At 43.7% G+C, this 27,499-nt stretch overlaps 2 protein-coding genes across 2 annotated transcripts in view; one reads left to right on the top strand and one right to left on the bottom strand.

Annotated features, from left to right (window-relative positions):
* The window catches only part of LOC137910124 (myoferlin-like), a 23,863-nt gene extending 1,948 nt beyond the window's left edge, over positions 1 to 21,915 (top strand). The window contains exons 4-53 of the mRNA XM_068754550.1: positions 6,049 to 6,157; positions 6,258 to 6,351; positions 6,439 to 6,584; positions 7,195 to 7,323; positions 7,450 to 7,512; positions 7,587 to 7,637; positions 7,726 to 7,756; positions 8,172 to 8,287; positions 8,413 to 8,539; positions 8,755 to 8,858; positions 8,958 to 9,026; positions 9,134 to 9,177; positions 9,751 to 9,833; positions 10,348 to 10,472; positions 10,568 to 10,681; positions 10,776 to 10,953; positions 11,042 to 11,166; positions 11,338 to 11,447; positions 11,546 to 11,738; positions 11,834 to 11,989; positions 12,069 to 12,200; positions 12,303 to 12,466; positions 12,682 to 12,796; positions 12,884 to 12,986; positions 13,096 to 13,238; positions 13,358 to 13,528; positions 13,968 to 14,061; positions 14,163 to 14,240; positions 14,326 to 14,507; positions 14,785 to 14,943; positions 15,133 to 15,234; positions 15,321 to 15,482; positions 15,590 to 15,755; positions 15,841 to 15,917; positions 17,169 to 17,180; positions 17,272 to 17,370; positions 17,458 to 17,586; positions 17,708 to 17,863; positions 17,953 to 18,044; positions 18,117 to 18,287; positions 18,394 to 18,542; positions 18,717 to 18,856; positions 18,938 to 19,026; positions 19,141 to 19,236; positions 19,454 to 19,595; positions 19,702 to 19,801; positions 19,913 to 20,106; positions 20,704 to 20,813; positions 20,962 to 21,109; positions 21,331 to 21,915. Coding sequence (XP_068610651.1) covers positions 6,049 to 6,157; positions 6,258 to 6,351; positions 6,439 to 6,584; positions 7,195 to 7,323; positions 7,450 to 7,512; positions 7,587 to 7,637; positions 7,726 to 7,756; positions 8,172 to 8,287; positions 8,413 to 8,539; positions 8,755 to 8,858; positions 8,958 to 9,026; positions 9,134 to 9,177; positions 9,751 to 9,833; positions 10,348 to 10,472; positions 10,568 to 10,681; positions 10,776 to 10,953; positions 11,042 to 11,166; positions 11,338 to 11,447; positions 11,546 to 11,738; positions 11,834 to 11,989; positions 12,069 to 12,200; positions 12,303 to 12,466; positions 12,682 to 12,796; positions 12,884 to 12,986; positions 13,096 to 13,238; positions 13,358 to 13,528; positions 13,968 to 14,061; positions 14,163 to 14,240; positions 14,326 to 14,507; positions 14,785 to 14,943; positions 15,133 to 15,234; positions 15,321 to 15,482; positions 15,590 to 15,755; positions 15,841 to 15,917; positions 17,169 to 17,180; positions 17,272 to 17,370; positions 17,458 to 17,586; positions 17,708 to 17,863; positions 17,953 to 18,044; positions 18,117 to 18,287; positions 18,394 to 18,542; positions 18,717 to 18,856; positions 18,938 to 19,026; positions 19,141 to 19,236; positions 19,454 to 19,595; positions 19,702 to 19,801; positions 19,913 to 20,106; positions 20,704 to 20,813; positions 20,962 to 21,109; positions 21,331 to 21,369 — 5,881 coding nt within the window. The 3' untranslated portion in view covers positions 21,370 to 21,915. The remainder of the gene's footprint in view (positions 1 to 6,048; positions 6,158 to 6,257; positions 6,352 to 6,438; positions 6,585 to 7,194; positions 7,324 to 7,449; positions 7,513 to 7,586; positions 7,638 to 7,725; positions 7,757 to 8,171; positions 8,288 to 8,412; positions 8,540 to 8,754; positions 8,859 to 8,957; positions 9,027 to 9,133; positions 9,178 to 9,750; positions 9,834 to 10,347; positions 10,473 to 10,567; positions 10,682 to 10,775; positions 10,954 to 11,041; positions 11,167 to 11,337; positions 11,448 to 11,545; positions 11,739 to 11,833; positions 11,990 to 12,068; positions 12,201 to 12,302; positions 12,467 to 12,681; positions 12,797 to 12,883; positions 12,987 to 13,095; positions 13,239 to 13,357; positions 13,529 to 13,967; positions 14,062 to 14,162; positions 14,241 to 14,325; positions 14,508 to 14,784; positions 14,944 to 15,132; positions 15,235 to 15,320; positions 15,483 to 15,589; positions 15,756 to 15,840; positions 15,918 to 17,168; positions 17,181 to 17,271; positions 17,371 to 17,457; positions 17,587 to 17,707; positions 17,864 to 17,952; positions 18,045 to 18,116; positions 18,288 to 18,393; positions 18,543 to 18,716; positions 18,857 to 18,937; positions 19,027 to 19,140; positions 19,237 to 19,453; positions 19,596 to 19,701; positions 19,802 to 19,912; positions 20,107 to 20,703; positions 20,814 to 20,961; positions 21,110 to 21,330) is intronic.
* LOC137910126 (alanyl-tRNA editing protein Aarsd1-like) lies at positions 21,797 to 27,499 on the bottom strand. The gene is made up of 17 exons (XM_068754551.1): positions 27,380 to 27,499; positions 27,147 to 27,260; positions 26,871 to 26,937; positions 26,672 to 26,770; positions 26,259 to 26,348; positions 26,036 to 26,098; positions 24,476 to 24,604; positions 24,105 to 24,264; positions 23,946 to 24,003; positions 23,719 to 23,869; positions 23,466 to 23,582; positions 23,147 to 23,277; positions 22,979 to 23,045; positions 22,778 to 22,869; positions 22,629 to 22,683; positions 22,460 to 22,554; positions 21,797 to 22,375 (listed from the first exon to the last, which is right to left on the bottom strand). Exons 1-17 carry the CDS (start codon positions 27,412 to 27,414, stop codon positions 22,237 to 22,239), a joined length of 1,662 nt encoding a protein of 553 aa, XP_068610652.1. The 5' UTR covers positions 27,415 to 27,499; the 3' UTR covers positions 21,797 to 22,236.

Genomic DNA, 27,499 nt, shown 5'->3' with positions numbered 1-27,499 from the left:
CGCCCTGCTTGCCATGTTGAGACTTGCTGGAGTGTGTGGGATGATTTCTCATTGGGCAACAGAGGACGGATGAATCGCTGTTTGTTTTCTCTCTCTCTCTCTAGCTGGTATTTTGTGCAGCAATCCTTAAAGACAAATTGCCTCACTTGGCAGTTATTTGACAAACTATATTGTTGTAGCCAAAGGAAAATTCTGCATTAGCATGTGAAGGGAGGTGCCGTCGTACAAAGTGATTTTACTCCAGTACGACTCGAGTTTGGTTCTTGACTGCAGCGCGAGTCACACATGGTACCAATCTGCATCAGCCACAAAGAATGTATCCAGAACGTCTCTAATTACTGTGCAAAGAATATCTGTTGAAGGTTCATGTCCATCGCATCGTGCATGATGCATGCTTTGTCCCGCTTTACCGAGCACACAGGACGGTCATGGCAGTGGGAGGAGCTCTTTCATGTGTTTATAGCACATTTAACTTGAGTAAAGTTTTCCACTGACGTGCGCCCTGAGGTCTACGTCGTGGCAGCAGAGATGGAATTCTGGGTTTTCCAGCTGCTGTTGTGTCATAATCCTTGTCGTTGTGGCAACTGTGGAGGGAACAAAATAAAAAAAAGGAACCAGTGTCAGTTGAGTTAACTCGATTTTTGAAAGGGTTCTGAAAACAGGGTTCCTATGTACCGACGGTAGCGATCTTTAATGTGATCGGACAGTTGCATTCTGCCAATAGGGAGGTTCAATTAGGATGTTTCACATCCTCGCATGCATTCTGAGAAATGCAAAGTATTAAACTTTGATCTCCAGCTGTGTTAAGATACTGTACCGGTGTGTATATATAATAATAATTTAAAGGCATGAAAAGTGTTTTAGATGTCAGACTGCGAGGATGTATTACATACAGCTCTGCTTTAAGGTCAATTCTAATGTCAACATGCTAAAGTGTTGACATGCTAATGTTTACCATGTGATGAGGTGTTACCATGCTAACATTTGTTTTCATATGACAACATTTGATATTTAACACTCAGTGACGTGCGGTGAGGTTCATGTCTGGTGAGGCACAGTCAGATTTACAAATAAATGAACATACACCTTAGTCATCATTTTATTGGCAACATTTAAGGTGTTTCGTTTAAAAATTTGTACCAGCGTTTTTACATATTGTCACAAACCTGGCTCATCAGTTTATGACAAAAAGGGGAGACCACACATAATCTGCGTATTTACAAAAGATTTAATGAAATTATTCAACTGCGTATCAGTGTGCGTGCAGCGTTGAATGTGTGTGGATGCGTGTGTGTTAACTGATGTTTAACTGTTAAACGCATGTTCTGAGACGGGTCTGTGTGTGGGTGAGGGGGCGTGTCCGTGTCCAGCTGGGGCTGCGCTGAGAGAGATAACACAGAACGGAACGAGCGGATCAGCTGATGAGTGCGCTGAATCACTCACTGGTCTCCTATCGGCTGGAGGCAGTATTACACATGGCCTCATTCTGCAGTATTTTAATGCCGCTGGGCACAAGAACACGTGACGCACTAATTGTATTGTTAAAAATGAAAAAATCATAAAATATATAATATAATATCACTGATGCTATATTATATATTATATTATTTTTATATTATTTTTTATAATAAAAATACATGATTTTTATATGATTTTATATGATGACAGGTGAGGCTGTGCCTCACTTGCCTCCCCTGACTGCACGTCACTGTTAACACTACACATTTGTTAATTGGCACTGGACATCAAGTCCAGCTGTTTGATTTAATCATCACAACAGTAGTATTTATTCAAGTGAAATAGTAAAGCTTAAAAGTTAGACTTACCTATTTGAGGGAGATTTCTACCTGCTGGTTTGCTACTGAACATTGTAGATCTGGTTCAGGTCTTGCACCAGATTGAATTTATATACATAGCAAATTCTATATTAATGCAACCAACTGATGTTGGGATGCCTCAACAATAGAATTTAGGGTACCAAATGTGCTGTACTAAGTGAAGCAGTAACAACTATTAAAAACGCAGGTTAATCATTCAATTTGATGTTTCAGGGCCCCAAAATACTTCCAATTTACTGTTCAGTTTAACAATGTTCTATAATTTGCTATTTTAGATATTTTTCCACACAATTCAAAGGGATGGCGTTTTTTGGGGTCCCTTTTAGGGCCATGAATATCTACACCCGGTCTAATCAAAGTGATCTGAGGCTCATTTGAGAGAACTGACCCTAAAATGGTTTGCTGAAGACTCAATAGTCGACACTCAGAAGTACCTCGACTTGTAAAACCAGTTGTCATTTGCTTTTCAGTTAATTTGCATGCCACAGTTCGTGCTTTATACATCACACTATTTGATGTGTTAAATTAGTAATTAGTTCAACTGTTTTGTTTCTCTATCTGGGCTTGGGGCTACGTTAGCTCCTGCTAACCGTGCTACCTATGAGGCTGCATTTACAATGAAATTGCCACAACAGTATTGTCAGATTTGTAAAAGATGAAAACAAAATATCTGACAGGATATCTGTGGGCAAAATACAACTGAGCCTTACTGTTGTCTTATTTCCTGTTTCATCACATGCCAGACTTCAGGGGTTCTGTCCTGAAATTAAACCTGCTTTTACTGACCTAGTTTATTAAATATCCATGGATATTCTGCAGTAATGAAAGCATGTATCTTTATTTACACAAAAATATTGTTAAGCAGCAATAATCAGGCAAGTGTGATGTCTGGTTTTCACATCCCAGTAACAGATCTGAGAACAGCTGGATCATCGTTTTCATCCCGCAGATCTAAAAAGGATTGATCATCAGTGGAGGGTGTTAACTTTTAAATCTCGCCAAGGACACGCTTTGTTTTTGTGGTGAAAGTCCTTATCCTTCAGATAGGTGATCGCATTTGGATGGGATGAGCAGGACTTTATCCCGCCAGGAAATGTGGAATGTCCAGGAAATTAAATTGATTAGTGTCTCATGGCAAGAAACAGTGCAGGATTTAACATCTGTACCATGGGGGGGGGCTGTATCTTTTTACGATAATAGCTGGACACTCATTTTAACCTCGTCTGCGGTTGATTGTGTGGATGTGGAGACTAAATCAGGTGAGCTCGGATGACTCCATGTAAATTGACCATTTCCCCATTGATGCCCGTCTCCCAGATTTCAGTACCCGGCTGTCCCTTTTCTTTTGGTGCATATCCAGGCTTGTCAGGTTGTGTGTGTGTGTGTGTGTGTGTGTGTGTGTGTTTACCCCATCATCCAATGTTTGTTTAGTGCTTTCATTCCTAAATGCTCTTTTCTTTTGGGAAAATTGCTCCAGAAAGAATTCTGTCCTCAGACTTGTTTAATAGGAGACCTGAACATCCTACCTGAAGCCAAATCATGTTCGCAGTATGTCTGATAGACCTTCGGGAAAACCCTGCAACGGAGCGGCTGGTCACCGAGTCAGGCTGAGGTTGCATACCAGGTTTATATAGTCAGTGACTCCCCGGAGAAATCCGGTGTCAGCCGCCTTCCTGGTGTAGAGCTCTGAGAGCTTCCAGAACAATAACACTCCATCATCTCTCCTCCCATTAAATGACCTAGTTTATTAAATATCCATGGATATTCTGCAGTTGTGAAAGCATGTATCTTTATTTACACAGATTGTTGAGCAGCAATAATCAGGCGAGTGTGATGTCTGGTTTTCACATCCCAGTAACAGATCTGAGACCAGCTGGATCATCGTTTTCATCCCGCAGATCTAAAAAGGATTGATCATCAGTGGAGGGTGTTAACTTTTAAATCTCGCCAAGGACACGCTTTGTTTTTGTGGTGAAAGTCCTTATCCTTCAGATAGGCGATCACATTTGGCTGGGATGAGCAGGACTTTATCCCGCCAGGAAATGTGGAATGTCCAGGAAATTAAATTGATTAGTGTCTCATGGCAAGAAACAGTGCAGGATTTAACATCTGTACCATGGGGGGGGGGGGGGCTGTATCTTTTTACGATAATAGCTGGACACTCATTTTAACCTCGTCTGCGGTTGATTGTGTGGATGTGGAGACTAAATCAAGTGAGCTCGGATGACTCCATGTAAATTGACCATTTCCCCATTGATGCCCGTCTCCCAGATTTCAGTACCCGGCTGTCCCTTTTCTTTCGGTGCATATCCAGGCTTGTCAGGTTGTGTGTGTGTGTGTTTACCCCATCATCCAATGGTTGCTTAGTGCTTTCATTCCTGAATGCTCTTTTCTTTTGGGAAAATCGCTCCAGAAAGAATTCTGTCCTCAGACTTGTTTAATAGGAGACCTGAACATCCTACCTGAAGCCAAATCATGTTCGCAGTATGTCTGACAGACCTTTGGGAAAACCCTGCAGTGGAGCGGCTGGTCACCGAGTCAGGCTGAGGTTGCATACCAGGTTTATATAGTCAGTGACTCCCTGGAGAAATCCGGTGTCAGCCGCCTTCCTGGTGTAGAGCTCTGAGAGCTGCCAGAACAATAACACTCCATCCTCTCTCCTCCCATTAAACTTCTCATGTAGGGAGTTAAAAGTTTTCGTAACCTGATAGGCAGCTCTGAGAAATTGGTACGACGTCATGCAAGTGAACAATGAATGTATCTTACTTGATACGAATCTTTAGATTATTCGTTTTGCTTTGTCCTCCGTGTTTTTCATCAATAATGTTATGTATAAGAAATTGCCACCACAGATAACAGTATGTTTAACTTTCTCCTATTTCAAAGTCAAATAAGTGTGGATGGTTTAAAACACAACAGGCATAATTGTAAATGGGGTGCAGCTGATCCAGAGCTGCAGTTAGTTAATTTTAATCGGTTGCCTGCTGAGAGTTTGTGTCTTGGGAAAATTCTTCCTTTCAGGAATGCTGCCAGAATAATGTGGCTCGTTCTGCCTCAAAGAATGGTATGATTTACACAGTGTGCTGCACTGTGTTCATGTTGTTACTCTGGACGGAGTACAGTGATGATTTAATCTAGGCAAACAGCCACTCAATTGCCAGTTTTTCAAGGGCAGCCAGATTGTTTATTTCATTGCAGCTCTGCAGGTTTGACCACGTTTGCAAGACGCAGCTTGTGCTGCTGAGATGCATTGAAGACGTGATACTACATGAATTGACATGAATCATCTGTCACTATAATGGTGCATTCTTGAAGGCAGTATTTGTTGCAGGAATTGCTTTACTTCTGGATAGGTGTGCCAAATAAAAAGAAATGGGAAACACTCGGGCGACGACAAGGCAATTTTCTTTTCTTTATTCATTTTAGGGTTTATTGTTATGTTGTATGTTATTGCTGGTATATTTCTTGAGCATAAAGAAGCACAGAGATTTTGTAGTTGAACTGTTGAAGATGGAACGTTGACTTGTATAAATAATTCAGTCAGGATTTCTTGTAAATACTGTCCGTGGAGTTTCCAAGAAGTTACCAGAGGAATGTGCTTCAAGCCTAAACATCTCACCGACCCTAGTTCAAATTTGTTTTTCAATGCTTGCTCTTGATTATTTTTTTGGGCATGAAATTCCTTACAGAAATTTAATCCAGGTTGTATTACTGAAGTTTTGCCATTTTCTGCCTTGTCTAAATATTTCCCGATACACATTCCTGTTGGAGTACCGGGGGGCAGCCAATGTTGTTCATTATTGCATTTTTTAAAGGCCCTCAGAAGAAATGGAATGGTAGAATTAGTTTATTTGTCTTTGAGGATGCTGCAGATGATGTCAGCAGCGGATGGCAGGCTGGCGGCTTTGACTGTAGTCCAGTCCATTGGGTGCGTTTTGTTTGTAAAGGAAGGCTTTGTTAGCTCTGGGTGGGGACCTGGGATAGACCCATTTTGTGAATGTGACTTCATTGAGTACACACAAGGCGTTTCATTTCTCTGTGGTTTGTTACTTGACTTCTTGTACTGTAGGTCCATTTAGATCGGGGCATTGGTGCTGATTCAACAAACAGATTCTCCCAAGTCACATGAGCCTGGAAAACATTTCTGACGGTGGATAACAAGCTATTTGTGCAATCAGTGCTTGTCTGCTGTTTTTTCTTTTCTGAACAGATTGCTTGGGTCAGCCAAAATCTCTTTAAGAGAACTTTCCTCTGGTCAGGTGAGGTCACTGCCTTCCAGAAACGTCCCTTTGGTCAATGAAAGTGGAGAGAACATTGGGGTGAGTTTATTTCCTTCATGGATTAATGAATGGAAGAAGCAGGAAAGCTGCCCTCTTTTTAAAAAATGGAATAACAGACCAGCCAACGATTTAATTCCAGGCTACAATCAACCTTGTGATTGGCTATGATCCTCCAGCCAATGCTGCACCCAATCCCAACGACCCCCAAGCAGGAGATGCCACAGTGGATGCTGGTACGCCCATTTAATTCTAATCACTCAGTAAAGGTTAGTATTGTCAGGTCCTTGACCGCTGATCGTTTTGGTTTACCTGTTGATTAGATGGTGCTGTGGAGGGTGATGGATCTCTACCAACTGGGGGCCAGAGTGGTGTCGCAGGGACCCGCTTCAGCCCCGGTCACCTCCGCCATCAGGTGGCCAGGGCCCAGAACCGCCACCGACTGGCCAACAAACCTCAGGACTTCCAGGTCTTTCCAGTAGTGTCTCTGTTGAAGTGTTAAACAATCAATAAAAAAGAACCAGCAGCCACTGCAGAGCATGTGATCTATGTCCCGACGCTTAAAGCTGCCACATGCATCACGCTTTATGCTACTGCGGTGTTTTTGTCAGAACTGCAGTCTGCTTCTAGTTAATGCAGATCTTTGTTCGTGAGTGGAGTAGTTGGAGTATGAATTGCCGTTTACGCTGTTATTTGCGCTGTAGCCCGAGGCTGCTTTTGGTTGGCGATAAGAAGATCAGGAGGAAACATGAGCTCCTTTCATGGGGAAGAGAATAACTGGTCGTCTTTTCACATTTTAATCATGGCCATGTTAATGATTTGTTATTCTTGCTCGGTTTTCTTACTCTTAACATGAACTACAGGAAAACACTGCTCAAGCTGTGAGGCAGAATAAGTCATTTTCACCTCTTCTTAAATTCAAAGTTCAAGTAAATTTCTGGTTCCCACAATTTCTGTTCGGGTTTTGTTTTTATAAATCGTACATTTGGTGTTTTTGGGCACCATTACATGCCGTCATAACTTTTATTCATATGTATGTGCTGTCGCCCTCACTGAGTCTGCAAGGTCGCGTCTTTCAGATTCGTGTCCGGATCATTGAGGCCCGTCAGCTGTCCGGCAACAATGTCAAACCGGTGGTGAAGATTAGCGTGTGTGGAGAGACCCACAGGACGAGGATCAAGAGGGGGAACAACCCTTTCTTCGATGAGGTGAACGCTCTTAGCAGTAGATGACAGATTTGTATCAGAAGGGATAAACCAGAACTACAAGCTTGTGTTTGAGAATCAGGCATCAATGCTCTTCGTTTTCTATCTTTGAATGTATTTCTTTTATAGATGTTTTTCTACAATGTCCACATGCTGCCATCAGAACTGTTCGATAATCACATCAGCTTCCGGGTCTGTACACACAAACTCCAACGTATTGTCAATTTGTATAAACAAGCTGAATTGATGCTCACGCTCCTCCTCAGGTGTATAATTCTTATTCGCTCCGAGCCGATAGTGTGATGGGAGAATTCAAGGTACCTAGTTTCCTTCAGTTTTTCCACATTGATTTGAATATCATTATAAAGAGTGTTTTCAACGTGTCTGATCTTCTCCCTCTGACAGCTGGACATCGGTTATGTTTATGATGAAGCAGGTGAGCTTCTCGTAAACCACGAGTTTGTGTGTCATTTGTATTTTCTCAGAGGATGCTGTTTGGCAGAATGTGGCGGGATTAGTAAAGTAGTTTTTTTCTGTTTGGTGAGGCCTCCAGCTTATAATGACGCAAGTGTAAAATACACAGGATAAGAAGTGTACAGTAAAATGGATCTGTGCGAGAAGAATGCAATTTGCATAATCATTTATTTAGCTTAGAATAAAAATCTGAAAGAAAAGATTCAAATATTTTACAATTTCTGGCAGTTTACATCTTTTACTTACAATGGCTCTGATAGGAAATAATAATAATAAAAAGAAAGTTAGACCATGTGTGAACAAACACAGGGTGGTTTCTGTCATTAATATTTCTGTGGTGTATTTTATCTATCTGCTGTATGCATGTCTCATTTCAGCCCACTGTGTCCTGAGGAAGTGGCTCCTGTTGAATGACCCGGATGACTCCAGCTCCGGGGCTAAAGGCTACCTGAAAGTCAGCCTCTTTGTAGTTGGGATTGGAGATGAGCCTCCGGTATGACTGACTGACTGGCCACAGCGCTGTTTACTTTAACTGGCGCTGCTTTTGGCCTCTTTCCGTTCTTAAATATGGCGGCGGTGCCCGTCTGAACTCTGGAATTCCTCTGCCGCGTCCCGTAGGTGGAGAAGAGGGAGCCGAATGACGACCACGACGACATAGAGAGTAATCTGCTGCTGCCAGCTGGTGTGACTCTGAGATGGGCCACTCTGTCGTTGAAGGTGTTCAGAGCCGAGGATGTTCCGCAGAGTAAGAGGGAGTTGCATGTCTTCCAAATTAATGCCCTTTTTTACCAGTGTAATTCCAGATTCTAAGGGTAGGTTTTCCAATGACGTAATGCAGAGCTCATTTATTTTATTTTAATGGTAGCCACTACTGGAAAAAGCAAAACATGTCATATTGTGGGGAAAAGGAAGAAGCGTTTACTGGTACTGATTCATCCTTTCTGATTTTTCTGATTTCAGTGGACGATGCATTTGTCCAGACCATGAAAGAGATTTTTGGAGGAGAAGAAAACAAGAAGAACCTGGTGGATCCATTTTTAGAAGCACGATTTGCTGGCAAAAAGGTCTCATTTCTCATGCTCGAGTGTTAAATGTTAGCGTTCTGGATGTAACATCACCGTGTGACAGAAGAAATGCTAAGGCGTGGTTTTCGCTCTACGCAGATGTGTACTCAGATCATTGAGAAAAATGCAAACCCAGAGTGGAACCAGGTTCTCAACCTCCAAGTGAAGGTAAGGGTTCGTGGGGATGGAAACATCTTCCCCGTCACAACGGTGGAAGGTTTCACACGTCATGAAGTTCAGTCAAATGTTTTTTAACCGCCTTCTGTCTTCTTTAGTTCCCCTCCATGTGTGAACGTGTCAAACTGACTGTCTTTGATTGGTAAGATTCCTGTTTTATTTTGGAGATATTATTGGGAAAATATTTGCCTCTTGGTTGCTTGGGGCCGACAAAGACGACCACAGCTGTGTGTGTGCGTGCTTTGTGTGTGTGTTTCCACGCTCCATCACCAACCGCATGAGATTATGACTCAGTCTGTGAAGGCCCCTCCCTTCCCCTGAGCAAGATAGGATCCTGTTGGCACACACTCAGCTGATTTTCCTCAGTGTATTTTTGAAGGAGTTAAAGGTCTGGAAGTCCAGGAAGCCTGAAGGGAAATAGGTGCAAGAGGAAACTAGAGGGGAAATGGGTGCAAGAGGAAACTAGAAAAACTGTGCAGCTCAGAACGTGTTGAAAACGTGGCATTATCTGAGAGCAAACAGACACGGCAGTGAAATACATTGTTTTTCTCTTTTAAGCACCTCTAAAATGTGTGTGTGTGTGTGTGTGGGGGGGGGGGGGGGGGGGGCAGTGCATATCTGTTCCTTTTAAATTGTAATGTATGTTATTTAACAATCACATGTGTTAGTCTGTGTTTGCAGAGTGAGATGAACTGTTTTGTGTGTTTGATTGTAGGGATCGTGTAACAGGAAACGATGCTATCGGCACCACGTACCTGAACCTGGCAAAGATCGCCTCCTCTGGTGGAGAGATAGAAGGTATTTAGTTTTGGTCCTATTTTACTTTCCCCAACTTCAGAAGCTGATTGCATTCAACGCATTTCTTCTTCATTACTGTGTAGAAAATACACTTTGCGGTTTGTATGATTTCTAAATGGTACATGAATTGTCCCTTTTCTCCTGGAATAGAGGAACATGCAGGAAATGAGGAAATGACATCATTTGAAGGTTCAGCTGTGATTTTTTTTGTTCGCCCCGTGTTGCATGAGATGGAAAGCATTAAGCATGCCGTGCACGACAATCTGCTCATTAAGTCTCGGTCCCTGTGCACCTGGATGATAAAGCTGTGCTGTCATCTGTTTTGACACTGGCATTAGGAATTTAACACAATAATTGTTCTGCCTCCCACTTGCTTCCCCAACTTTCACCGTTGCCCACCTCCACCTGCCCATCACTGCTTCGAATGCAACATCACACGCACGCTAACCATTAAAGCTTTGCTTTGCTGGAGTCTAATCGTAAGAATGCTGAGTGTAGTTTCATCTGTCTGAAGCCAACACAGGGCAGGCTGAAGTGGGCTTCCTGCCCGTCTTTGGGCCCTGCTATGTCAACCTGTACGGCAGCCCCAGAGAGTTTACTGGCCTGCCCGACCCCTATGAGGATCTCAACTTTGGAAAGGTAGCGATGACTGTTTAATCTTTGGGCCTTTGATCTTTGGTATGTACCTGCACAAATCAACTTGGATCTCACATTTCGCACGGCTTCCTGTGCAGGGGGAGGGAGTGGCTTACAGAGGCAGGGTTCTGGTCGAGCTGACCACTAAGCTAGAGGAGAAAGCAGACAAAATGATAGAAGGCATCCCCAGTGATGACATCCTGGTGGCACAGGTATTGTGACTTGTGATACCCGATGAGTGTGGTTCATTTTCACACAGAAGATTTGAAGTATTTCCTCCTCGCTCCCTTTCACTTTTTTTTTTAGAAGTACCAGAGGAGGAGGAAGTTCTGTCTGTGTGCAACCTTCCATAGTGCCTCCATGATACAGGACCCTGGAGAGCCGATCCAATTTGAGGTCAGCATCGGTAACTACGGCAACAAATTGGACACCACCTGCAAACCTCTGGCGTCCACCACTCAGTATAGTTGTGCTGTGTTTGACGGTCAGTGACGGAGCTGCTCTGATGTTCTCGGCTTTATAAAAAGCTGCTTTCTTGTTGGAGGGACTTTTAATGTGTTTAACCCTTTCAGGAAACCACTACTATTACTTGCCATGGGCGGGAACTAAGCCAGTGGTTGTGGTGACCTCATTCTGGGAGGACATCAGCCACCGCATGGACACCGCCAACATCATCCTTCATATTGCCCACCACTTGGTAATGCCACATAATCCTCTGTACTCGTCAAAAAATGTTGATAGATCAGAATTAATAATTGCTTTTGGGTTTAGCGCTCTTTAGAACATTAGTGTACATTTATCAAGATAAGTTAGCCTCACAGGTTTAATGCCGGAGCATATTATTTACCTGTATTGTGATGCTGTGCAGCAATCCAACCTGGAGGCTTTTAAAACTGGCATCTTGGCAAAGGTCTCTGACAACCAGCTGGCAGAGGTGTGGCTAAAATTGCTGACTCAACTAATCGAAGACTTGGAAAGGTAAATGGAGATGTGGTGTTGTTGCGTGCCTCTTTACTGTAATAAACGTTTAGATGAACGGAGATGTAAATTGGATCCTTTTTGTCTGCGCTTTGCAGCCTCCCGATGCCTGAGCTGGAGGGTCGCTCCAACCTGACGTCTCTGGACATCCAATTCAAAAAGCTACGAGACAACTCTTTGACCACCATCAAGGACGGAGCCAGAAGAATGAGAGAGGAGGCCCGAGAGATCCGTGACACCCTGTCAGACATCGAGTCCTGGGCAGAGAAACTCAAAGTGCTGGCTGAAGAGGTACAAACGGATTATTCATTGGACAAGAATTTGAGACATTAAACAGACGAATATATTGACTGTGATGCTTCACATGCTTGTACTGTTGTGTCCAGCCCCAGAACAGCCTGCCGGATGTGATTGTCTGGATGCTCCGTGGCGAGAAGAGGGTGGCTTACAGCCGTATCCCCGCCAACCAAGTCCTCTACTCGACGTACAGCGAGCAGGCCTGTGGACAACAGTGTGGGAAGACGCAGACCATCTTTTTAAAGGTCCACATTACCCCATCAGGAAGGTTAAGGGTGAATTCTCAACGCTGATGCTCTTTTCCCAAACTTCCTTTCCCCTCAGTACCCCATGGACAAGAACAAGGGCCTGAAGGTGCCGGTTCAGGTGAGGCTCAACATGTGGCTGGGCCTGTCGGCTCACGAGAAGAAGTTCAACTCCTTCTCCGAGGGAACCTTCAGCGTGTTTGCTGAGCTGGTGAATCATCTCTTATAACTTACAAAAACAACGGCTCGTATTTAAATGTTGTTTTCTGTGAAAAGTCAGCCTCTAAAATGGCAAGCTTCCTTTGAATTACAGTATGAGAACCAGGCCCAGATGTTTAGTAAATGGGGGACCACTGGACTGGTGGGACGATACAAATTTTCCGACGTTACTGGGAAGTTGAAGCTGAAAAAAGAGTACTTCATGCCGCCCAGAGGATGGGAGTGGGAAGGAGACTGGTTCATTGACCCAGAGAAAGCGTGAGCATGATTATAGATGATGCTTCTACTTTTATAATGGTTATTTTTGAGCATTAAAAGTTGGAAAAATAGGAATACTTTGGTGGGTTGATTTTACAGATTTGCAACTCAATTGTTGTTGAGACAAGTTCTTGCTCTACACAGAGTTCAGCACGTCTTTTAGGCTTTTCTTTTTCCACACTCGAGTGATGAACATATTTGATGCCGTGTTTCAGTCTGCTAACGGAGGCGGATGCTGGACACACAGAATTCATGGATGAAGTGTTCCAAAATGAGGCTCGCTTTCCTGGGGGAGAGTGGAAGGCTGCCTCTGAGCCCTTCACCGATGTGGTGAGAACAGCATCTCCTTTTCTGCTTGACTCCTTCGACCTTTTGCTTGAAGTCCAGTCTGTAATCTAATCCACGTATGTTGTGCAGAATGGAGAGAAGAGCCGAAACCCTGCAGAGTTTGAGTGTCCTCCAGGTTGGGTGTGGGAAGATGAGTGGAATGTGGATGACAACAGAGCTGTGGATGATCAAGGTGCATTCGTTTACCTCGCCTGATTTTAGAATCTGCTTGTCAAGCTGAATCTTGCAGACTGCGTTCTGACTCGCTCATGCTTGATGTGTCTGCGTCTCAAACCCTGCAGGTTGGGAGTACGGGGTCACTATTCCCCCCAATGACAAGCCTCGGTCCTGGGTCCCTACAGAGAAAGTGTACCATGTCCACCGCAGGAGGAGGCTGGTTCGACCTCGCAAGAGGGCTGCGCTCGCTGCAGGAGCTGCTGCTGAGGTCAGCATGGGGGGGGGGGGGGGCACTACTAGTGTATATACTGTGGTACATGTTCAGTTTCTTTTTTTAATCTATTCATTCCTAATAATTATAGTACTGATTGTAATATTTCCATACAGAGGCAGGTTAGAGGTGACCCCGAAGGATGGGAATTTTCTTCCCTGATTGGTTGGAAGTTCCATAGGAAGGAACGTTCCTCCGACACATTTCGTAGGAGGCGCTGGAGGCGAAAGATGGCTCCAGAGGACCGGCTGGGAGCATCTGCCATTTTCCAGCTTGAGGGGGCGCTAGTGAGTAAAAGAAATACACCTCCAATCTTAAAAAAATAAGCGATCAGAGGTGACAAAAAATAAGGGCCAGTACCTTGATTAGCTACTTGAGGATCCAAAAATTAATCAATATCCCAAGGAACCCTGAAATTGAAACTATATAAGAACAAAAACATTTTTACACCCTTAGCACAGAAACAGTTTTGATCTCTAGAGCACGTCTACCACCTTGCTTAGTAATTAAGTTTTGAAACACGGATAACATACAGATAATTTCAGATAAATGGTTATTTTCCATGTAAGTAGGAGAGGAAGGCGGATCTGAGCGCGCTGATTCACGTTCAAATATTGACTTGTGTGTTTAACACGTCAGCAGTGCTGCGGAATGTTTTTATTTTGAAATATGCACTGCATTAACGGTTCAGAAGCCTGAAGGTGTCTGCTTTGTTTTACTTTGAAGGGGGTTGATACCGACGTGAACGAGAGAGGCTCCAAGGCCGATACCACCAAGCTGTTCGGTGCAAACACACCGACGGTGTCCTGCTCCTTTGACAGTGAGCAGTATAGTGACTCGCATAAATGGATCACCCACATCCAAACGTGTATATGTACGCAGAGATACATGTAGTTCAGAATGTGGTTTTTCTCTCCACAGGGTCACATTTGTACCATCTCAGAGTCTACATCTATCAAGCACAGAACTTGGCATCTATGGACAAAGATAGCTTCTCTGGTAAGACTATTTGCTTGTCCATAAATAAATATAATATATATAATAAAAACATGACCATGAACTAACTTGCATTTTTTTTTTTCAGACCCGTACGTACATATCTCCTTCCTACATGTCAGTAAGACGACTGAGAAGCTACGAGCAACGCTGAACCCAACCTGGGACCAAACTCTGATTTTCAATGATGTGGAGATTTACGGAGACCCTCAGAACATTGCTCACCTTCCTCCCGATGTTGTGTTGGAGTTCTACGACCACGACCAAGTGGTAGGTTGTGGTAAATTTACATCGAGAATGTGCTTGTGCAACTGTACGTGTTGTAGCAGTAATTAAATAGCACCCTATAACACGCCTGCCAGTGGAATACTGCTGATAATCAGGTATTTGTTTTAGAAATCACAAATGAGCACGAGAGAAAATTATCGAAGTCGGGAATGTTCATAGTTCCTTTTACTTTGCGGGTCACGGGAGTTGCTGGAGCCTTTTTGTTTAAATGCATTACATCAGCTGATGTGTGAAAACATATCTGGTATCTTCTGTCCAGGGGAAAGACGAGCTGCTGGGCCGCAGCCTCTGTGTGCCGATGGTGAAGTTGAACCCAGGCATAGATCAGACGCCCAAACTGCTGTGGCATCCCATAATACAGAAAGGTCTCAAGGCGGGGGAAGCTCTTGTGGCTGCAGAACTAATCCTCAGTGACAAGGTTTGTTCTGACATGCATCACGACCTTACCAGCCGATCATTGGTCGATTGACAGAGTGGGGTATATGATTTATTTTTCATGTCAATATATTAACGATCCCCTCACGTTTATCACAAACATGGATAGCCACACAGTCTTTTGGCCTTTCACTTAAATGTAAGCATAATCCATCCTCCCTTCTGTCTTTAGTCTGGTGAGTCCGAGCTCCCCCTGGTTCCCCCAAAGAGATCAGAGAACCTGTACATGGTCCCTCAGGGCATCCGGCCCGTGGTGCAACTTACGGCTGTGGAGGTAACACGGGACCCGTGAGGCTGTTGATCTGAACCGACACAAATGGTAACGTCTCTTAAAGTGTGTGTGTGTGTGTGTGTCTGCAGATTCTAGCATGGGGCTTGAGGAACATGAAGCCGTACCAGCTGGCATCGGTGTCTTCTCCCAGCCTTGTGGTGGAGTGTGGCGGCCAGAGGGTGGAGTCGGCCGTCATCAAGAACATGAAGAAGAGCCCGAACTTCCCCAGCTCTGTCCTCTTCATCAAAGTGGTAACAGCAAGTTGGGGAGTTTAACCTCGCAGAGCGGGGTTAGGGTAAAAGTAATACTGCTGAATATGCGCTACTCATAGTACTACTCCTTTACACCCTCCGTTCAGCTCCTTCCAAAGGATGAGATGTACACGCCTCCCATTGTGATCAAGGTGATTGACCACCGCCCATTTGGGAGGAAGCCTGTGGTTGGTCAGTGCACCATCACTCATCTGGAGGAGTTCAGATGTGACCCATATGTCATCACTGCAGAGGGGGCTATGTCTTCCAAAAGTAAGGAGGCTAAAGGGACGGTCTTCTTATCCAACTTGGGCAGAGACAAAAATCTCTGTTCTAATGTTGTCCTTAATCGACTTAGTGGCTCTGATGATGGCTTCGCCTTCCAAACATGTCGCCATTAATATGGAGGAGTCGAGGCCCCTGTTGGAGACGCAGGTAAACTCTCCCACTTCTCACTAAGAAGTGCAGGATTTGACAATTTCAGTCAAATTTGACAAACTTTATTACTCTGGCTTTCAGTTCATGTACAGCTTGTCAGCTGCTGTCAACAAACTGGCTTCCCCTGCCCCCCACTTTGTATGTATGGTTACTTGCTTGTATTTTAGCTCTCTAATTACAAAGCTTGGCACCAAAGAGACCAGAAGGCTAAGATCACTTGACCCACAATGCAGTTCTTGACCAACGTCTCTTACTGCTCCACTGCAATTAATCGACACTGAAATTGTCACAATAACTGCACTTGTTTCTAATTGCCTCAAAATTAATGAGCACACTTAATCATTCTTTTTTCTTTTCTTTTTTTTCACCACTGGGGTGTAACATGTAAATGGGAACTATTGGGTCCCCAGGATGGCAACAAGATTATAAATGTTTTAGCTGGTTTGTGCTTAGTTTATTTTCTGGCAAGATTTACCTGAGAAAATGTCATTCTGCATCCACAATGAATGTGAAGTTGCTGCTAGCAGCTAGTTAGCCTAACAGCCTGTATTTAAACGTGTGCAAAAGTCAAAGGGTAGAAACATGTTTAGCAGTAAAGGTGGCTGTGAGACAAATAAATAGAATCTTTCATGCACATTTCGAGCGTTAAGTAACTATTTGTTTGGCCTTTCATATAAACTCTGCTAACCAGCTGGCTGTAGCTTCATCTTCACTGCAGATGTGAATGAAACACATTTTCTTATTTAACTCGAGGTAAGAAAGGAAACAAGCCCAGAACTCTAACCCTTCCTAAATGTTTGCATTGTCTGGAAACAGTATTTATGAGGAATCATTTTTCTTTCTTTTTTCTCGATTGCCAAACCGTAAAAATCAATCACTTGATAACCAATGCAATGTTTCAAGAAAAGTAGATCTGAACCTCCTGAGTTATTATTACTAATGTCAACATTGAGATCAATACGTCGGTCACCATTCAAAGCGATGCCTCATGATACTGTAAGCGCATTAACCCTGAAGGTGCCAGAAGCACAGTTCTCTGCATCCCCTTTGTTTCGCTCTCGTTTGTTAGGTTTGCTGTCGATCCTCAAATTGCTGCTGAGACTTCCTTATCAACTGCCCGTTTATAATCGTTTGCCACCGTGCCAATATTCCTGATGGATTTGTTTGCTTGTGTGCATTAATGTTACTGCCGTGTGTATTGATCCTTCTCTTCATTTTGTGTTACACTTGCATCCTTTCTCTCCAAAGCAAGCAGAGAAGGTGAGAGCAAATTAAAGCATAAGACCAAGAAATGCTGAAATGCAGAGAACCGTTCTGCATGATGGTTAAAATGGTGCATTTCAATTTTAAGGAAAAAGAGACGGTTGATTGGTGGAGTAAATTCTACGCTTCAACTGGAAACCAGGAGAGATGTGGCCCTTATCTCAGGAAAGGATATGACACCCTCAAAGTAAGCTTGTTTTAAATCTGCCTCCATCCAGCGTATGTAACTTCATGCTTCTGTCCCAAGATGTTAATTTATGTTTTCTAATCTCAGGTGTACGACTGCGAGCTGGAGACGGTCCCAGAATTCAAAGGGCTGACTGATTTCTGCAACACTTTCAAACTGCAACGAGGCAAGAATGAGAGCGGTGACGACGACCCCACTATGGTCGGGGAGTTGAAGGTAATTCAGAACTCATAGAATATAATAATTCTTTATGGTCAAGATTTCATACTAGTATACGAGTAGATCTACTAAATTGTAAAATGAGCCAATTCTCTTGTGTGTCGTCTAATGTCTGCAGGGTTCATTCAAGGTGTATCCTCTTCCAGACGACCCGGGTGTCGCTCCTCCTCCTCGTCAGTTCAGGGAGCTCCCAGATAGCGGCCCTCAGGAGTGTTTAGTCAGGATTTATGTGGTCCGTGCCATAGACCTGCAGCCCAAAGACAACAATGGCAGCGTGAGAGACGCCCATATTACAGCACGTTTCAGCGCAGGCTGGTCCGGTCGGCCCGTTCTGCTTGAACATCCGTTTTCTCTCCTGCTCAGTGTGATCCGTATATTAAGATATCGCTAGGAAGGAATACGATTGACAGCAGAGATGAATACTTGCCCAACACCACCAACCCTGTGTTTGGAAGGTAAACGCTATGAAAGGAAAAATCTGAACGACGGAGAAAATGGAGACCTCAATTGTCTTTGCTTGTTTTCAGAATGTTTGAGACGACGTGCTTCCTGCCCCAGGACAAGGACCTGAAGATCTCTGTCTTGGACTACGATCTCCTGAGCAGTGATGAGAAGGTCGGCGAGACAGTGATTGACCTGGAGAACCGCTTCCTGTCCCGATATAACTCCTACTGTGGCCACCCTCAAACCTACTGCATGTATGGAACTCCTTGGGGGGGGGGGTCAACATTCTGAAAATGATGTGTATTTCTGAGATTTTTGCATGTGAGATGAATCGGTCTTTGATCTCTCTTGGCTTCTTAGCTCTGGTGTCAACCAGTGGCGGGACCAACTGAAGCCGTCTCAGATTCTGGAGAACCTGGCTCGTATGAAAGGCTTGTCCAAACCCAGGTCTGAAGACAATGGTGCATCGCTCTTCTTCAATGGCAAAGGGTACACGCTGGCTGAATTAGGTAATAAAGCAGTGGAAATGATCTGATTGATTTGCTGCGGCGACCCCTCACAGGACGAGCTGAATGAAGAAGAAGAGTGTAGTTGTTTCCAGGCTTGGCACACAGTGGATGTTGCTGCCATGTCTAATTTGACTGCTGCTGAGTCCAGCTAAGAGGATACGTTATCACTTTCAGAGAAAGACAAGGAAATCCATGAGCATTTGGGTCCGGCCTCGGAACGCCTCTGTCTGCATGTGCTCAGGAAGCAGGGGCTCGTCCCTGAACACGTGGAGACCCGAATCCTTTACAGCACCTTCCAGCCTACTCTCTCTCAGGTCAGCTCACGTTGAACATGCACACCCGCGTCCACGCCGACGCAGTTGTTCTGGGATGACCTCGGTATTGTGTTCATTTAGGGAAGCCTTCAAATGTGGGTGGACGTCTTCCCCAAATCCATTGGCATCCCTGGACCCCCTTTTGATATCACACCACGCAAGCCGAAGAAGTAAACGCTGAGTAGCTCTTTGGTGCTTCATTCCTGTGTCGCATTTGATACCCCCGAGTTAAAAGTGTGTATGTGTGTGTGTGTGTGTGTGTGTGTGCACGTGTGTGCGCTCAGGTATTTCCTGCGTGCCATCATCTGGAACACCACAGATGTGACTTTAGATGAGACCAGCATCACAGGAGAAAGCATGAGCGACATCTATGTCAAAGGGTACGACTCAAAGTGTCAAAATGACACTTTCAAAAAGAAAATATTTGAATTTTAGACTTTAATTTTGACGCGTTACTACCACGTTAAGGCCTAATTTTGTCTCTGATGTTGTTTCCCATTTGTAAAATCCTCTTGTCTCATTCACATTGACTTATTTAACTCTTTAAAAGCTGTATGGTAGAGGGTGAATGCTTACCGCTGCGGTTCCTCTTTCCAGCTGGATGACAGGAATGGAGGAGGACAAGCAGAAGACCGACGTCCACTACAGGTCTCTGGATGGAGACGGCAACTTTAACTGGAGGTTTGTCTACGACTTTGACTTCCTACCTGCCGAACAACTCTGCCTCGTGTCCATGAAGGTGAGGATTGTCTCAGCCAGTCGGGCCATTTTAATGCTGTTCAGATTGGAACAAAGAAAGGCCTGTTTGTTGCTATAACATTCTTACACGCGTTCTTTTTCGACAGGAGCGCTTTTGGAGTCTTGACAAGACGGAGTTTCGGGTTCCTCCCAAGTTCATTGTTCAGATATGGGATAATGACAAATTCTCGCTGGATGATTATCTAGGTGAGAAGTTTAATTTCAAATGAAACGAGGACAATATAACCTGCTTTGAGTGCTTGTCTTACCCGGAAACTAGAATTCTAAATCTTGACCATTCTAACTCTTTGATCTCAGGCACACTGGAGCTGGATTTGTGTAATCTTGTTGCTCCAGCGAAGACTCCGGAGAAGTGCTCTCTGAAAATGATGGATAATTTGGAACTGGTAGCGCCAAACAAGACTGATCACACAAAGTCTCTGTTTGCTCAGCATTCAGCCAGAGGCTGGTGGCCCTGCTCCATCGAAAAGGATGGAGAGAGGGCGCTTGGAGTAAGTGTGGCTGAAAGTATAGCCAGAAATAAGAGAACATTGACTTAAATTTGCAGCTTTCAGGACTAATTATCAGCTCCAGTTTACAAAGAATGACTCAAAAAAACGAGTCTGCATTTCCCCCTCAGATTTGTCTTTGTCTGTAGAATAACTCTAAAGGAGACATATTATGAAAAACCCGCATTTCCCATGTTTCTACACTATTATGGTGGTTTTGGGTCCTTATCAACCCAAAAACAGCTAAATAAACAATCAGGTCGATCCTGCATGGTTTGCGGAGTTCTGTAATCACCTACTGAAACGCGTCTGGCAGAAATCTCGCCCCCTGTGATGTCACAGAGGGAGACCATGCACATGTGTGCACGCAATGAACTTGGAAATGGTTAAACTCCCCACATTGCAATGCTAACAAAATCCATCCTTAAGTTTTATGGAAATTCATTCAGTAGCTTTTGCCTAATTCTACTGACAAGCATGGGTGAAAGCAAGGACCGCCATGGCAGGCCCAATCACATGGCGATTCTGAAAGTGTCTGCTCTTCATTTTGTCCATGTTGCTGTATTTTGCTGCTTAAAATTGTTGGTCTTGGGTTTTCAGGGAAAAGTGGAAATGACCCTCGAGATTATGAGTGAAGCAAGTGCAGAGGAGAGACCTGCAGGAAAAGGCAGGGACGAGCCAAACATGAACCCCAAACTGGACCTCCCCAAGTACGAACGCCTTATTTTACATTCTGCAGATTAGAGTTCTAAAAGCGTCCTTTTATATATTTAGATCAATGACAGTGAATGGAGGAATGTGCAGTTCTCAACCGCATGGACTGAAATGCGTCTTTCTTTTTCTCTCTCCAATTATCAGCCGCCCAGAAACATCCTTCTTCTGGTTCACCAATCCATGCAAGACCATGAAGTTTCTTGTATGGCGAAGATTCCGGTGCATCTTCATCGTACTCGTCATCCTCACCATAGTGATTCTCTTCCTCGCCATTCTGCTGTACTCTCTACCGGTAAGGGAAATCTAGGAATCTTGGTCACTGTGAAATTATTTACTAGTATGACCCTGAACTCAAAAAAGTTGGGACAAGTGATGAACTGAGAGCGCATGCGCTGGTTCCAAATACTGAAAGGTTGAGTAGATCCAATCATAGGAGAGCTGGTGACGGCAAATCCTGAGGCTGTGTGCTTTATGAGCTCTGATCCAGTCATGTCATTCTTTTGCTTTCTCCAGAACTACATCTCAATGAAGATCGTGAGGCCACTCCAATAACTGCAGAGGAGGAGCGGGAAAAGAACTACAATGACCACGAGATCACACTAAATGGACCCGACTGCCAGCCCGTCTAAATGTCTCCCTGTTGCTTTTGCTAGTCTACTTAAATGGGAAGGGGTGCTTGCATGTTTGCCACTATATGATCTCATTTTACCACACGCACCTTGGCTGCAGCGGAAAACCGCAGCACACTTGTAAGCGTAGATTTGCTTCTAAACCACCGCGTTGACACTCTGATAAGGAAATACTGACTCCCTGGAGAGCTTTGTACAATCCAGCGCGGAAGTGTTGTAATCTGAACACGTTTGTGGGTGAAGAAATGGGAGCTGTTGAAGCTGCAATTTCATGTTGGATTACAAATCATTCTAACAGGATTCTAATATTTTGACACGATGTATTTAAAGGAGTTAAGTCCCACAGTATGTATTACAGGGCTACTGTCCTTTATTGTATTTGTGTACAAGGGTTTCTATTTCTCTGGTCACTCAATGTGAATTGTGTCTTTTCTGTATATTACAAATATATTAAACGTGGATGAACGAGCGTTAGTGCCTGCTTGATCTAGGAGAATATACCTATGTTGACTGTAAAACAGAAGTGAAGATCTGAACAGCGGGTCCTTAAAAGGATGTCTTTATTTTAATGGGGCTGATTACAAAGTTTCCTATCAGCTGGGCACTCTGCAGCCTCCACAGAAAACAGCCACAAGTGATGCTGAATCGATTACAGTACATAGAATAAACGGTATGTACATCACATGATGAACCGAAGTCCAAACTATACATTTCCCCTTGTATTGATTTCTTGATCATGTACCACAGCATAGATTCCCACCATGTAGCAAGCATCAAATCGTTGCTGTGCTCATTGGTCCTCTGAGGCGAGCCGCTTGCAGCGCTGCCGCAGCAAAGCCTCTGCCTCCCCTCTTCGGGCCAGGCTGCCGGCTTTGCCTTGGAAACGTCCATTTTTTCCAGCGCCCTTTCCTTTGAGAATCTCCAACACCCTGTGGCGCCGGAGAGATGCGCGTGATCAATCCACCTTAACGGGTCGTACAGAAGAGGATAAATACGCAGCGGTCGCGTCTTACTGCGGTCCCAGTTCGGCCACGGGTCCGCTGGGTCCAGTCAGTAAAAACAAACCGGGTCCCTTCTCCTCTCCGACAGTCAGGAAAACCAAAGTCTCCTAAAGGGCAGCAACAAGCAGGCTTCACAAACAGTCATCCGCTAACACCAACAAAGCAGCCTGGTTAGACTCACCTCGGTGCTTAATTCGCTGGCGAGTATATTCATGAACTCATTGTCACCATCTTGTCTGTCGGGAGAAAGAGACCCCCCCCCATTGTCTTTCTATACAATGCGTTGATTCTAATGATAAGGTTGTAAAACGCTGTGATTGAGAGGCTTACTTGTGGAGGCTAAAAAAGTTGCCACTTTGGGGGTTGTTCTTAAAGTTCTGGGCGATGAGCGAGGCCGTGTCTCGTAGCAGGTTCAGGTTAGTCTGTCCGAGAGATTGACATGATGGTTAGAAGGAATCTGCAACGAGTTAGGCAGCAACAAACACACCGTAACGCATGCATGTCTGAGCATCACTGATGTAACGCTCTTACTTTCTGGAGGAGCTTCACAGATTTCAGCAACTTCTCAACAGCCTCGACGTGTTGATCTGGCCCAGTTCTGTCAAAGAGTGAAAATATATATATTTCCCCCCCCCCCTACTTCGAGTTCCGGGAAACAGCCGAACGTGCATTAGTGACATTTGGATGCTTCCGACTTACTGCAGGAGAGACACCAGACATCGCTCCGTGCCGTAGCTCTTCTCAGCGTACTTCATCACCCTGTTTCCCACCAAAAAGACGAGGTTGGTTTTGTTTTTCTTTCCTTTCTCGGTTCTCAGCAGCTTTATTACCTAAAGACCGGAATACGAGAAAGAAAACACGAAAGCAGCCATTTATTATAATCGCTTGAGATACATCTGATCTTCTGAACGGTGTCACGCATTGTCTGAATGCATTCGTGAATCCAGAAAAAAAAAAAAAAAAACCAAGCGTGTGCCCTGCTGACTTTAGTTCTATGAACTTGTGTGTGAAACTGAACCTGCAAGTCACTGAGGTTGGACACGTGTGTCCCGCAGCACATGTCGACATCTATACCCTCAATAGTAACGACGCGAATGGGCCCTGCATGGTCCTCTGGCAGCCCTCGACTCCTCACCTGGTTCACACACATACACACACACACACACACACCTGATGTGAAATCTCTTCTGATCAGGTGACTGCATTTCTGCGTCAATGCTCGCATAGCCAAATGACTATTTTAGCATCAGTAAATACGTCGGGACACGCACCTTATCCACATCCTCGATGGAGAGAAGCTCGACGGTGACTGGCACGTGAGCTCGGATCTTCTCATTTACGGCTTCCTCCAGCATCTGGAGCTGAGCAGGCTTTACGGAGGTCGTGTCAAGTTCAATGTTGCTTCTCTGACGGCCCATTTCCCTAAAGATTCAAAAGAAGAGGTATAAACACGCACATTTAATGCTCACAGGTGAAGTGCTCTGCAGAGGTGATATACCATGATGTGGTCTTGTATCCAAAGAATTCTTCTGCCAAAGCTGAGATCAAATGTTGGCCTAATTCAGGAAGAAATAAACACTTAGAACAAAGCATAAAATAATGATAGTCATGCATCCATTGTTCAAGCCTCCAACCCCATTTGTTCGCTGTTCCTCACCCGAGTGTTGCTGCATGTGGTCAAACCTCCTCTCCCAGTCCAGCTTCACGATCACCTCCTGACCCTCGTGCAGAGGTGAAGTCACAAAGTGCACGGCTTCGGCTCCCTGCCTGATCACCCTCAGAACCGGGGCATCCGCGATCAGCCCATGGTCATCCGGCTGAAGGAGGCCAACACAAGATCAGAGCAATAAAGATGTCTGAAAAGTACCCGATGGGATTATTAAAGCATTCTGATTGAGATGTGTGCTTCACTTGGGAGACAAATTATTACATCCATTCCTACCTTTCGTTACTCAACTGTTTTATTTCTAAACAGAGTTTATTTAATATATTTGAGTTATTCTCTCTCTCTCTCTCTCTGCAGCTTACTTGACCGCCGCCTTCGGGGAATAAGATGGTATCCTGGAGCCTAACGTTGAAGCCCTTGAGAGTTTCTTTCTTCCCGTTGACCTCCTGCGTGAGCTCAGCTGGGCAGCAGGTTGCCACCGAGGTAACGAACTAAGAGGAACGCAGGGAAACGCGTGAATAACCTTTGGGCGCCGCATTGTGACAATGGATTAGAAACATTAAGATGATTGGCTAAGATAAGTTTACACCACCGGCTACTCCGCTTCTGCACCGGAACAGCCCACATTAGAGTCGTGTTAGCTAACAGATAGCTAGCTAGCACTCCAGGCACAGTGAGCAACGTCCTAATAACTTCAGCCAATGGCGACCATGCGCAGCGATAATGAACTGCCTTCGAACAGTTTCGTACCTCTTTCATATAACAGTCTCGCTGGCATTGAAAAGCCATTCTGGAGAGTTTTTAAGAGATAAATCAGAAGAATAGCTTTATACGGAAGTACCGGCGCACGCCGACGCCATCTTAGTACGGCAAGCGACGCAGTCCAAACTAAAGTATTGTCGACTTTGAAGTTCAAACGTAGAATTTGTTTTTCGCAATACAACAAAACAGCTTTTACGTGTTTATTTTACAGTAATCTGTTGTTTGCATTAGATTAGACGTTTTCTTCCGGATCCAGGACGTTTTGAAAGGATTCTTTATCTTTCAGAGATGGGGCTATTTTTGCTATATGTACATGGAACTCCACAAAAAAATGGTAAGGGTGCTTGGAGAAGAAAAAAAATACAGTTTCTGACAGGATCACTGAGATATCAATGATTGATCCGGATTCTGTCTAAATTACGGATACTATGATCCAGGACAAGAAGAAATAGGGAACCTTTTGAATTTTGGTCACTGCAATGAAACAAATTAAGGTTCAAATATGCAAACAACGAAATATACTGAAGACACCATAGAGTCAGTAGAATGCCAACGGATATGTTATGGGCCTTCATCCAGAAGAAAACCAGCATTACCAAAAAAGTTTTTTTTTGTGAATAACTACTGAATTAATTATTTTCAGTCCACTTGCTAATGGTAGGTTATTCGTTAATGCTGATTTACTGCCATCTTCTTTAGTTGCTGAAATAAAAAGCCAAATGATTTCTGACTCACCACCTTGATCCATTATAATAAAGGTTTTCTGATTTTAAGTTTACCAATTAAGCCTCAAGGCTCCTAGCACCTTATCGTAAGATTGCAAACAAAAGTGTTAAAATATTTTTTATTAGAATCGACAATAACAAATGTCAGTATACAGTGTCAATAAAGAATCCCATAGAAAATATCACATACATTGAAACAATATATTGGACATAATCAAACCATCAGTAAATATCACACACGCTTCAGCAAACATAGCGATTCGGCATTCTGGGCAGTAATTTATTCTGGTGGCAACCACAAGACAGCGTCTTAGTCAGACTGCAGGTGAAGAAAGGAAGACAGGAAGGAAGAGAACAATTTCAGTATCCAAATGTTCAATAAAATGAGTTTTTTGTTTGTTTGTTTATTTAAGAGTAGCCAAAATCTACACTTACATCACTAAGATCGCACATGTCTGGCGCTTCTCCTTTATTACTGGCAGACATTTCTTGGATCATCTAAAAAAAAAAAGGAAAGCCAAGTGCACAGATATATGCATGAATCCAAACCCTCAAAGAAATAATGAGAATATCGCAAGGCAACAAATTACATGCAATTTTGTCCTAGAACATGATTGAAGTATGGCTGACCATTATTAAACACAATGTTTGTACTCACATCTACATATCTATCATACTCTTCCTTTCCGTCCTCTTCTTCATTCTCCCAGTCTCTCCAGTTATCAAAGTCCACTGCAATCCAGCTGGGCTGTAAAAGCAAAGAGAAACATTCCATCTTTTTAGGAAAGTAAAGATGAGAGGGGACGCAGCACCCACATGCGTTTACATTTTAAGATGCAGGATGTCAAAACTATTCTTTATTTATTATATTATTAGGTCTGTTTTTCCTTGTGCAAATGACATGATTAAAATGCCATAAGACTTTTCAAGCATATCACCATTGAGTTTGTGTACCAACATACACAACATAATATTAATAACGAGTCCTGAGATCATTTGAATTTCTAGAGATGAAATTGGGGTGCTGTAGCATTGTTGAAAATGTGTACACATACATACACACGAACGTACCTTAGCTTCATCCTTCTGCAGCCGAGGCCATGCATAATTGGGCTTCACCTTCCTCAGCAAGACATTGATGGTGCGTTCATAAACTCTCTCTCTGGAGTCCTTAAAATGTGTTAAAGGAATAAAGAACACATTTTAAAATGATCGTTTTATAGGAACACGTGTTCAATTGTTCTCATTGGGTCTAAAATTGGAAGCTTACATGGATCTGTACTTTGTCAAAGAAGTGCAGCTCATTGTAGAACACATCATCGGTGCTGTTTTTGCAGCTGTTAGAAGGGTAGGGCAGGGTTGTCAATGTAAAAAAAAATATCTTCAAACTAGAGACAATGTGCAATATTTTACAGTGCAGACAGATTATCAGGTCAGACCCTAAGAATTTCACATAAGTTTCATTAAGAGTGTAAAACAAAAGAGATTTACAGAGCAGGAGGTTTCAATAAGAGAGAAATAAAATACCTTTTGTGTTTAAACTCACCATAAAATCATTTTGTGTGGCTGGATATCCACCTGGACATCTTTTGGTTTCTGAACCACAAAGTTTATGGTGACATATTTCTTCCTGTCAAACCATATTGCGTGTGCCGGCTGGCTTTTATGACACAGAGAAATTGTCATGGTTATGAATGAAAGTCATGATGATTTATTTGTCTTCAAATGTGAAAATAACTGAAAGGATTAGGGGGAAAATGTATATAGGAAATTGCTTACCTTTCCTCAGGTCTGAGAATTTTGGGCTTGTTCATGTTGACTCCTGAAAGAAAAATTCTGATTTCTTTAACTACCAGACTGCAAACCACATGTGCCTTCCTTTGGGCGTGCTGTAATGCT

This window comes from Brachionichthys hirsutus, chromosome 21 (genome assembly GCF_040956055.1).
Source record: "Brachionichthys hirsutus isolate HB-005 chromosome 21, CSIRO-AGI_Bhir_v1, whole genome shotgun sequence".
In the NCBI taxonomy this organism is placed as follows: domain Eukaryota; kingdom Metazoa; phylum Chordata; class Actinopteri; order Lophiiformes; family Brachionichthyidae; genus Brachionichthys; species Brachionichthys hirsutus.
This window is presented reverse-complemented; position numbering and strand designations above follow the sequence as displayed.

Coding starts and splice junctions, on each gene's coding strand:
- LOC137910126 (XM_068754551.1), bottom strand. CDS start 27,414: ATGAACAAGCCCAAAATTCTCAGACCTGAGGAAAG. Junction 23,870..23,945: donor GGATACAAGACCACATCATG/GTATATCACCTC, acceptor TTGAATCTTTAG/GGAAATGGGCCGTCAGAGAA. Junction 23,583..23,718: donor CCATCGAGGATGTGGATAAG/GTGCGTGTCCCG, acceptor TGTGTGAACCAG/GTGAGGAGTCGAGGGCTGCC.